Source organism: Mesitornis unicolor, unplaced genomic scaffold (genome assembly GCF_000695765.1).
Source record: "Mesitornis unicolor isolate BGI_N332 unplaced genomic scaffold, ASM69576v1 scaffold10004, whole genome shotgun sequence".
In the NCBI taxonomy this organism is placed as follows: Eukaryota; Metazoa; Chordata; class Aves; order Mesitornithiformes; family Mesitornithidae; genus Mesitornis; species Mesitornis unicolor.
In genome coordinates, this window is record NW_010178037.1 from 20,381 (window position 1) to 32,278 (window position 11,898).

General features: G+C 44.4%; 1 protein-coding gene across 1 annotated transcript in view; it reads right to left on the reverse strand.

The window, feature by feature from the left end:
- The window catches only part of LRRK1 (leucine-rich repeat kinase 1), a 70,692-nt gene that overhangs the window by 18,777 nt on the left and 40,017 nt on the right, over positions 1-11,898 (reverse strand). The window contains exons 15-21 of the mRNA XM_010182311.1: positions 11,015-11,179; positions 8,884-9,056; positions 6,764-6,884; positions 6,350-6,509; positions 5,417-5,693; positions 2,304-2,475; positions 731-894 (exon numbers count right to left, since the gene is read on the reverse strand). Of these exons, the coding sequence (XP_010180613.1) occupies positions 731-894; positions 2,304-2,475; positions 5,417-5,693; positions 6,350-6,509; positions 6,764-6,884; positions 8,884-9,056; positions 11,015-11,179 (1,232 nt within the window). The remainder of the gene's footprint in view (positions 1-730; positions 895-2,303; positions 2,476-5,416; positions 5,694-6,349; positions 6,510-6,763; positions 6,885-8,883; positions 9,057-11,014; positions 11,180-11,898) is intronic.

Genomic DNA, 11,898 nt, shown 5'->3' on the forward strand with positions numbered 1-11,898 from the left:
GAATTAAGGATCCCAGCCTGAGATCTGCAACGTCTGGGTTCAAGTCTCTACTCTGCTGCAGACTGCCTAGATTAACTCAGGAAAATCACCATGCCCTTTTGGTCTCCAACCATGCAACAGCATTGACAGTTCCTCCCTATCTTGCCAGGGACTGGAAGAGCAAATGCCTCTGTAGATACTACAGAGATGAGAGTCTTTAAGTGGACACTTGCATTTGTGAAAGAATATGGACGACAGGTCTTCTGCAGGCTTGCAGCCAGCAGGCACTCTGCCTTGGCCAGCTCAAACCAGTTGTCCATAGGCCCTGTTGCATGCAGTCTGATAGCACAGAAGCGCCTCCACTGATCTGGATTACTGCCACGCAGTGGTGAGGTTTTAGGATTCAGTGGAAAATTCGCTGATGTAATGATATCTTTGCGTGTGAAAATGCATTATTTTACCCTGGCAAAGAGTTCTGCTCTGAATATTGCTTTTTCTTTTCAGGCCTCTCTAAATCTGTGGCTGCAATAACACACAAGGTTGATATATTCAGAACTGCCAAACAATCAGTTATACATCATCGTTGCCACCAGTTGTTACCAGATGAGTTATGTTTATTAGAAGAGCCTCCTCTTCTACTGATGAGTGAGCACACAGCATGAGTAGGGCCCATTCATCTCCATTCAGATGATGTGTTTCATACACTCTATTAGTCCCCTGTCACGCATGCTGCATTACGAACACAAATTACCTAAGATAGCCTCCATCAAAGGTAACGAACAGACCTTCCTGCCAGTAAACAGTGTGAGTCCTTTTGACTCGGAATGTGCTGCAGCGGTTCCTTTGGGTGCCTGTGAAGCTGTAGATGGTCACCTTTTTGTTTCTCGTCTTGGTGTTCTTCTTGTTTTCAAAAAGCTGAAACAAGCAGAAAAGCATGAAAATCATTAAATCATTGAAATGTTGTTTTAATTGAGTAACAGGGTGACTTTTTTTGGCCTTCACAGATGCTATCAACCTTTTCCACTAAAGAGTGACTTGTTCTTATAAATAATTTTGCGATGGAATGAAAGCACGCACAGCAGAAGTTTGTTACGCAGCAATGGAAATCTTTTTCGTGCCACTCAAGAAAGGAACAATTTCCTATCAGAGAACAAAGTTGATTGTATAACCGTGACATTTGTTACACAAATTCTGCAGTTGCAAAAGTCTTACAAACCTAAAGAAGTGCTAAATGCTCTAGCGAATGATTAGGCCTGCCCTCAATGTAGAGAGTTAATTTTCCACCTGTTTCAGTGGGAGGAAGATGGCTTTTTTCCAAGACACTTCAAACCAGGACTTAGAGCAAAATGTATTTTTGTTTTAAAACCAAAGACTTAATGTGCAGAACTCCACTGTACCCATTGCTCTAATGCTCATCTGTCTGCAGATGGGTCTGATGCCTGGGATCCTTTCCATTCGCTTCAGCGAGGATTGGATGAGGTCCCTAGCAAAGGTACTCAGGTTACGTAGTGCCCAAGAGGATGCAAGCAAGGGGTTGCCAAGACAGCCCACTAAAACAGGTAAAGTTATTACATGGTTTGAGAAGTCTAGAGTAGAAAGGATCTTCCAAAAACAGGTATAATGTTTTCCATGTTCTGCACAGCAATGACAGAAGAGTTTAAATGGATAGCTGTTAAGAAGGTATCACAGTAGTACTATAAATATTTTCTGGGTATTTATCACAGTTTCCAGCAGGGCTATGTTTTCAGATATAAGCTGCTGCAACAAAAAACGCATCAGTAACAACATCAAAATTCACTTAGCTTTCAGAACCTTACAAACACTAATGATATGCATACCACTTGCACTAATAGGGTGCCTGCTTGCACTCATTATCCCATTACAGCAACAGTCCTGTAATTTTCTTCTCATTTAAACCCATATAGATTCAGATAGCTGACTTTGGTGGAGCTATTCCAGACCTCCACTGGCAAACAGCGAGAGTGGAGTCTGGCCCAGTGGAACAGTCACGGACAAGAGCCGCAGGCAGAACTCCAATTAATTGTAATTAGAAGATGCTGGAGGTACTGAGACCTTCCAGGGGACCACATTGTAAAGAGGCTGTGGAGAACACAAGCTTCTTCCCCAGTGTCACTCTTGCTCTAAATGACAACTACCGCGAAAATAGAACCAGATTGTGATTGCAGAGTCTCATCTCTCCCTGTTTACTCAAAGAATGTTATTGAAGTCTGTGACCGAAGCAAACTGGATGTGGATACTCACATTTATATTGAACAAAAACCTTAGCTGTCATATTTTGCTTGTAGAGAGAGACAGCCACCTACCTGGAGGTCCATCTCTGCCAGGCTAATTAACATTCGGGCTATGAACCTCTGCCAAAAGCCAACTGGGACAAAACTCATCTTGAAGACCCTTTGGACTGTGTTCGTGGTCTGGTGGCAGAGCCCGTGGATATCTAATGCTGGCTTGGTAGGAAGCAGATGAGGGAGGAGGTAGCTGAAACACATCAAATTCAACAGTTCAAATTTTAGCTACAGCTTGTAACAGTGAGTACATTGTTACTGGATAATAAGGCAGTTCAGTCTCCAAAGAGATTTTTAATGACACAGCCCACTGCATATAAAAAAGCTTTTAGACTAAAGGCACTGCAGCAATACATGGAGAAATTAATTTACAGTATGGAAGCAAGCAGAAGCAAAACAGACATTACATAATTCAGCCAGGGCTATTGGACAGGGCTACAATTGATGTAATGAGCAAGACATTTGTGTAATCACAAATTAAATGCATTAAAATATAAGAGTCATTAGAACAGCTGTGATGTTGGGACTCATTTTTTTGGTATCTTTACTACTCTGCCCTGCTAGTAAGCAGAGAATTACAGCTGTGCTTCTGTGTGGAACAGAAGGTAAATGCAAAAACAACCTAGAGCAGCTCAACTTCAGTAAGCCCAGAAGGTGGGGAGAGGACATGCGGTGGGAGGGGGCAATGAGGCAGAGACTGGATTGCTCTGGCTCTCATCCCAGCCCCAGAACGAGAGCATCTTATGGGCCAACGTGACAGGGTTTCCTGCTGCACCATACTGCTGCTGATGGACTCCTTGCCACAGCCCTGACAAAGTGATTGATGCCAGCAGAGACATCACTTGTCTCAGTCTTCTCCTGCAGTCAGGTTATAATGTCGAAGAGACTCGGTGTTATCCAAGCCTGACCAGTCGGAAGTAACAGAGCTACGCTGGTGTAGAAGACCACAAAGTTTTCTAATTGTTTTCAGATCCCCCAGTAAGCACAGAATATTCATTTGTCCTGTCCAGCATTCGGGAAGCCAAAACCTTTTGGAAGACTAGAACTGTTTTGAAAACTATGTGCTTATGGCTTTCAACACCTGCCAATAAATCTCTTGACAGTGATACTCTTCCGTAGCAAACACATTCCAAAATGCCTATATGATCAAAAATCTTATTTGCTTATAAGCTGAAACACTGCTGTTTTATTAGTGTTGAGCCTGAGAAAATGTGTCGGCATCTGGGGCTCATCATTGATGGACAGAATGACAGCAATGAGGCAAACGGCCAAGGGACTTGACCAAAATAGCAGTGGCAGGGACCATGCACACAACTAGAACTAATGCTGGGTACAAATCCAGCGCTTTAAGCTTATCACGTTTTCTCTCTAGCAGCTGCAGTATCCTGTAAAACCTGAAATATCAGCTCATAAAAACCAGCCATCACCACACTACAGCTCTCTCCATATGTCACAGTCCATAACATCTGATGACATTTTACATGATCAAATTATCCATTCCATGAAACATCTTTGGAATGTAAAACTGATAAAAAATTTCACTTCACTTATAAATTACAATAAAGATGGTCATACTTTCAACCCTATTTTAACAAGCAGAACAAAGCTAAATTACATGCACCGTCGGCAGAAAAGTGGAGTGAATCCAACTAAAGGTTCTTGCTCTACAAAGGTAGCGGATGCATCGCATGACAGCAAATAAATTTTCCCCAGCACATCCAAGAAAAGGTCTAGGAGTGTAAGAAGGCCAATGAGGCCCTTCTGGACCACATCTATATAGTGGATTATAATACAGATGGTGATTCGATGCTCTTGAACAGCAGCCAATGCAAATTTTGAAAATATGTGAAACATGCCCCCATCCACCCTTTCAGAACAGAAACTGGCAGCTGCTTTCTCTACTGCCTGCACAGAAACTCTATCCAGCAATCCAGACAATAATTGCAGAAGCACAGGAACAAATAACTGCTCTGTGTCTGGCTACTACATTAAATTAATCCAACCTGCTATAGCTACAGTCCATCAGTGGGAAGAATATTCTGCTAATGTGGCTTGGATCGCTCCAAAAAAGATTGGGCAGGCCATGAAAAAGCAGTTTCCTTCTTCCCGAGGCACAGACAATGTAATTGCCTTGGAGAAAAAAAATGGCAGATAGCGACAAGGAGTCCAAAAGGCATTTTGGACTAAGCAGAAACATTGCTGCTTTATCTGTGTTAAGCCTGAGAAAATTTGTTGGCATCCGGGACTGGATAAGTGACAGGCATAATGACAGCACAGAGAATGCTGCACTTGTGCTGGCATTCAGAGCTCCCGAGAGGCTCAGGGCGATGCAGCCGCGCTGTCCTGGAAGGGTAAGGAAGTGAAATGCAAATGCCACATCCAAAGTGCAATACAACGATGGTTTCACCGTTAACGCAACAACGGGCTGTCGCCAAGCAGATGGGAGAGAGAAAAATAGCAGGGAACTCTGCCCGGAGGAAAAGAGATCGGGGGGCAGAGGGGAGGAGGACTCATTAACATTTAAAGAGAGTGACGTTTCCTAGGCCACTTCTAGAAAAACTATTGATCCACACCTATTGAGGCTAAAAATGGAGAAAATCACATTGCTACTGAAGCAACACTTTCCTGATTTCACCAGAAATAAAAACACTACTGCTTTCAGTGCTGACATCATTATTTATTTACACAAAGTTTTCTGCCACACTCTGGAGTGAGGATCTTTCACTGGAAACAGATGACTCCGGCCCATCTATATTTCAGGCCCAGCAGCTATGAGCTTCACATCCTCTCCCAGCTGCAGTTGTGCCGGTCGAGCGCTTACAGCTTCCACCTGCTCATCACCACACCCCTGGCAGTGTCACTGCCTTGTCACCAGCCTCAAGGCACCGAGTGGACAAAGACCTGGTTTGGGAAGTTATCACACTAGCTTGATTGGCCTAAAGGATGCTCCTGCCAGGAAACACAGACCAAATGGATGGGTTCCTCCCATTACACTGCTTAACACACACAAATATTTTCTCACAGCAAGATCCTTGTCAAGACAACCGCTTCTAGTGACAAAGTCTGTTAATATCCGCTGATTAAATGACCATTTTTATTCCAGCCTGGCTAAGCCTGTCTAACTATTAACATACCTGCTATTGGCCACTGGCAGTGCAATTTCAAACTTGGCCAAGAACTGGAAGTACTGCTCTTCGGTTTGCTCAGTGAAGCCTGTCCCAACCAGCAGCATCCTGAGATCCTCTGCTCTGATGACTCCATTCTTAGCTACAGACTTGGAGCTCTTGATGTTGAAAATCCTCTGCAGGCACTCTGAGAGCCAGACGGGGTCAAGGAAATAGAGGTTTCTCAGGCCATGGCTTGTGTCTGGGAAGTGCAGTAGTGTACCCGTTTCTATGAGAAAATTAATTGCTAAAAAAAATAAAAATAAAGAATTGTAGTTTATCAATAGACCAGCATCAGGAAACCACAGCGCAGATGAGTAAGATTATGAGGCAGTCTGAGCAATTTTATCCATACCAGATACAGCCAGCACACAGCCAAGCCAAGAGAATCACATTTATCTGAGGAGTGCTGCTATCTGGCACTTCAGTTGTAAAACTTTACAGTCAGTGTTTATGTTTCCATCACCCTCCCCTTTACCCTCCTCCTGCCATCCTCACAGGGAAGGGCTTTCCCTGGCTCCTGCAGAGCAAGGCCTCTATAAAGACCACAGGACTGGGGCCCTACAGAGAAGACAGCTTTGAAACTATGGCAACCTTCATTCTTAACAGAGCAGAAATAAAATCAGACAAAGCTTGTAAAAGAAAAAACAACTCAGCAGCCTCAGACCATCCGAAAAGCTTCCCAGCCCTCTCCCTAAAGTCCCATTACTAATTTTATATCTCACTAATTTCCAAAGTGACCTCTACACAGATGTAGAGCACCCTGTAACTGGTTTTTGGGTAGGTTTTTTTTACACAGCAATTATCTGGTGGGGGCTTTTCCCCTCTATTTTCATTTGTCATGGAATGTTTCAGTAGGACACACATTGATTTTCAAGAAATTACTGGTCTGCTCTGACCTACCAGTTTGCAAGTCTTCGTAGTCTTTGATATCATTTCCTGGTGTTTGCTCGATGATCAGTTCTATTTGTCTGTCTGTTAAATACTGTACATCATCATTGTGACTTCTCCTACGCTGCTCTGCAAGGACAGCTTCTTGAAGACTCAGGTAACTTCTTGGTATCTGCAAGCCACATAAGAAAAATAGCAGGATTAATATCAGACACCAATCACTCTGTGGGAGATGAACAGGCTAAGTCATCTCCCCTTTACAGGGATCTTATAGTCCTGTCTTCCAAAGCCTGATAGCCATCTTAAATATACGTCACAAGCCTCCTGCATCAACAGTAACTCCTAAAATTCTACTCCCAGTCCAAAACCAAGCCCCCAAAAAGCCCCACTTTGGTAAGAAACATCTCTAGACAAGACAGTACTCACCAATCTCCCTGCAAGTTTCTGTGAGCAAATGGAGCTGCCGACGTCCTTCATGTTGCAAGTGACATGGAAAATCAGCTGTCGGAGTCCATCGAGGCCTTCCAGAGTCTTACATGAGAGCTCACTGCAAAAGTCAGGCAAGGGTGAGGATTATCAAACCTTATCAGCACACTGGCTTCCTTTCCAGGCTCACTTTCTCTTATCAGTGACTTAAAATTTCCTGTGTCGGATGAATGGGAGGAAGGCTGTCAGTGAGCATTTTTAGCTTTGGAGAAAAACACGAAGAAGCCTGGAAAAGTTCTATTAGGCCAAATTCTGCTGTGGCTGCTTAATTTGCTGCGCGCTGCTCTTCTGTCCCCTATGCACTGTGACCTCTGGGGACTTCCAACCACACTTCTGGGCACTCCAACCAAAGTCATCACCCTTTTTCCTTCCAGTGCTGCACGCATCCTTGGAAGGGACTGCAGGAAGGATGAAAACACTGTGCTCACACAATCACTGGAGACAAGTCCGGTTCTCCCCGCCTCAGATCAAAGAGGCACGATGATGACTACCAGACACCTTTTCCCACCCTCATTCCGGCCCTTGCTCAGCTGGATCCTGTGGTCTGGGAATTGATGCTTAGATCCTAAAAGCTGGCCTGCATCATCTCTTAACAGCTCAAAACCTGCTCTCTCCAGCTCCTACTATTCTTGGCCTTTTTGTGGGCTGGATAAGAACAGTTTCTTCCACAGTCTCCAACAAAGGGGCTTTCTAACTGATCCTACACATGTTCCTGTGGCAGATAGAAAATCCTTCTCTAAAGCAACATGCTTTATCTTAAACCTCAGTAAGCAACATGCTTTATCTTAAACCTCAGTCATCAGTGGCACCGGGAATCGTGCGCTCACTGAGATGCTGGAGGCCCAGCACTGATAAAAGCCCCCTGGGCTCACCCACACAAGTCTTTCTCAACACCATCGGGGTGGATGATGGGGTGTGAAGGAGAAGTACAGGATGGAGGAGGTAGGAAACCAGGCACAACTCTGACTGGAAGGAAATGCAGGGGGGAATGAAGGTGAAGAAGGGGAATGTGCGGGATGTGGGGCAGGGTGAAAGGAGACCCCCTTGAGAAAGGGCTATTGAGATCATGGTACAATGCTCTGTGGTGATGGGAAAAGAACCTCGAGGAGACCAAAGCCCAAAGCTTTCTCTTTCTCACTGTGAGTCTCTGTGCCTCACACTGGGTCCCTGGTACTCCTCCTAACAGGAAAGAGCCAGCTTGGATGCCCAACGCAGCCCTTGTGTCTGCAGAACAGAGCGTGGGAGGTCTCCCGATGCCTTTGCCAGGCAGCAGATGCAATGAGCTGGGGACATTGCAGCACCCTTCTTCACTTGCCAGCCACCACCTGCTCTTGCCCCAGGCGTTGGCAATTTCACACTGCTTGGTGCCAGCTTGCTGCATCCACGCTCCCCCTGTGCTGTGCACTCCCTTGGCTGACAGATCCACTTCTTTCCCAGCCAGAGAAGCCTCCTCTCCCCAAGGGCAATCTCCATCAGCTGAAGGGAGGGAGCGGCATCAGACTCCACAGCCTGACTGACACCGATCTTGCAGACAATGCTACTCCTCCTTTATCACACACGGAGAATTTGGGTGGCACAGGTTTGGAGTAGCAGGGGCACAGGGAGCTGACCCACTCCTTATCCTGCCAACACTGCCACGTGAGCTGTGTTTTTGCATCAGATAGCAAGAAGTTCCCATGCAGCCACCTCCTAAACAAAGCCCACAGCACTCACCCTGTCACAGTCACGCTCTCAAGCTTTGCAGCATTAATTAATCTGTACCTTCTCTCCTTGTGACTAATAAACTGTATCACCATTTAATGGTGAGAAACCCGAGTGGAGCAGGAGCACTAAAACAGGCTGGCCAAGGTCATGACTTTGGAGCTTCCAGCTCTTAGCCCCATGATCAGACCCCCGAGCAACACTGAACTTCTCTCTGATTATACTACATTATCTCAGACAAAAATAGATGGAATGCAATGCTGACGAGTCTTCAAATCAGTTCTGTTGCCAAGGAGATCAAGTGTTACAAAATTGTTTAAAGTAACATAAAATAGCTTCATAAAGACACAAGTACTTACTGTAGGTGCTTGAATGTGATATCCGGGAAGCCAGTTGCTCTGGATCCAGAGGGAGACCGACAGAGAGCCAAAACGTATGCCCTCAGAGTTGCTATCCTCTCAACGCGGAATTTAGTTTCAATTAAATCAAGGTGTGTTCCCACCACTAACACCGCTGAATTTGGAGCTTTGGCCTGTAAGAGAAAACACTGACAATGATCTCATCCAGATGACATCGTGGTAAATTCAGTGAGGACGTGTGAAAAGTATAATATTCATAGTGGGAAGTCATATACATTAATAAAATGGAATATATATATATATAAAAATAAAAATTAGAGGCAACCTGTTGTGGCAGCTTGACAACAGCAACAAGTGATCTGGGTATTACAGAAGTTCTCCTGCAGAATACGGTTTAATCATCTGCTGCTACTGCAGAGCAGGAAACTGTCAGTTTGGGTTTATTACATCAGGGTTTAACATAAAGGGAGTTGCCACGGGGTATTGAGTTACTACGAGTCAGCTAAATGATGGGAACTATGTCCGTCCAAAGGAAAAGAAGTCAGCTTAACCTGTAGCTAGAAAATCTAGCTTTGATAGCCCCAGAAAGGCAGTTACACTCCAGAATGGATACCTGGGGAAGTTATACAAATTTTTCCACTAGAGGTATATGCATAAACTGTTAGAAACATCTGAAGCTACTTAATCCTGACTCAGGGCAAAGGAACTGATTAGATGATCCTGTGGTTTCTTCTTCCATGACTGTGACAGGGCTAGAATGTACCCTGATTTCACGGAAAGCAGTGTCAAACACAATGGGATTGCACAGGCTTAAGCAGGGATCAGCCTGCTGATCCAAACGACTTTGACGACAAGAAAATTCAGAAACATATGCTGATTTGCACGTTTCCATTCCATTTGTCTCTTGTGATGCCCACTGAAATCTCGAATCTGAATGACACCAAACTCGAGCCCTGTGCAGACACAGGAGCGATGGCTGCACCAAGTCAGACCAAAGGGCCCACTGGGCCCAATATTCTGCCTGGAGGCTAATGAAGGGTATAGGCACAGGGAAAGCATATAGAGGTTTTCCCTGGTGTGTTCTCCTAGTATCCAGCAGCTCACCAACCTCCTCAGCATGAGACTCTATCTCTGAATTAACAGTGCTTGGTGGATTTTTCTTCCACAGGTTGGCTATCTGTGTTTAGGATATTTCCTATTATCTGTTTCAAAGCTACCATCTCATATTTCATTTGATCTCTAATTCTTCTATTGTAAAAGACCATGAACAGAGACTCCTTTGTGGTTTTCTCCTTATCCCTGATAAGTCTACACGCAGCCCTTCTCCTTTGCCTCTTTCCCAAGCTGAAGAGGCCTAATCTATTTAATTGTTGTGTACTCAGAAACTTGTCCATACTTTTAACCAGCATCTTCATCTTTGTCTGTATCTTCTCCTATGCTACTATGTGCTCGCAGGGATTTATTAAGGACACAGGCAACTCACACATTTTTGAAATACTGTAATTATGCTTCGGTTTTGTTATCTAGTTTGGGTTTTTGTAATGTCAAGATGTTTCTTTTTTGAAAGGCAGCAGCTTAGAGTCCATTTCTGTGTGTGCAATGTTAAGGCAGATATCAAGTAATAAACATTGACAAAAAATTACAAACACGGTATCATAAAAATCCATCAAGACCACTAAATTCACTGCAGCTCTGACTCTCAGCTGAGAGCTGTCTAGGAGATACTCTCTAGCTTACCTGAATCTAAAGTGTTAAAAATGTAACCTCAAGACTAATGTGTGTCTAACCCACACAAGAAAGAAAATGCTTCCAAGCTCTCTTGGAGCACACTGTGGTCACACGCTAATTCCAAAATAAGTATGTTCAGCCTTACTTAGCAAGGGTTTATAAATCAGCTTTTGTTTCATTCTCTGATGCGTGTGAGGGAGAATAAAGCAAATGATAAATTTAAACCATTAAATATAGCAATACGCCTACAGCGTCATGGAAAATGAATTCCAAAAGCTATGCAAAATTCATGGCTTGTAGAGATTTTAAAAGCAAACCAAAAAGAATCTGCAATATCACATATCTGTGTGCCGAGCTACTATTTGATAAATGGATACCCCAGAGACCACCAGTGCCTCCTTACCTCAATGTTCAGCAACCAGAACTGTAAGTTTGCTACAGCCTCTTCCCCCAGTGCCAAGTTCCATACCACTATGTACAATGCTTTGTCTGTGAAGAAACACTGATTGACTGTAGACATGCTCGCCGGGCCTCCGATATCCCAGACATTGAACTCCACTGAATCAACCTACTTAGACAAAGAGAAGTGTTCAAATCAAACGGTTGCAGTAAATCACGGGGAGATAATAGCTGAAGTATAAACCTACGCCTGCATAATGTATGACACAAGGAGGGTTTCAATGTCCTAATTGTGCCTCCAGGAAAGAAAAATCAACAAGCAATTGTTAAGCATGGCTACCACTTCCCCACAGGAAATCAAGACTAATTACTTGCTGCTAAAATGATAGAGGTGCCCTTGATGCTGGTAAATCTCCAGTTAATGCTGTGGATTCTCCAGTACAAACAAGGGTCTCATTCTGAGCCCTGTATTTCACTGCATCTTGAATAGAAACTGTTTCGTCCCCGCCTGTGCCACGCTCGACAGGACCGCTGAAGCTGCTTATCTGCCACTGCTATGGGGAACAGGAAACCCCCTGCTGAAATCACTTCCACTGAGCTCAGCCCTAAGCAAGCCAAGCGGAATAGAGATGCTCAGGAGATGGGAAGCTTCTCAAGCCTCTCATAAGCACCCCCCACACATTGCTCAGAGGCTTCTGACCAGAGATGGGCCAGAATTATAGCTACTGTAAATCAGACTCACTGACATTTGGGGGAACGTGTAAATGGAAGCTACTCTGGCTCTCTTACAATTATCTCAGCATCCATTCCTCTGTGCAGCCTCACAACAGCTCTAAAAGGCTCTCTACTTAAGCAGTATTCAGGCTTTCAGTTGCAGCAGTAATCAGT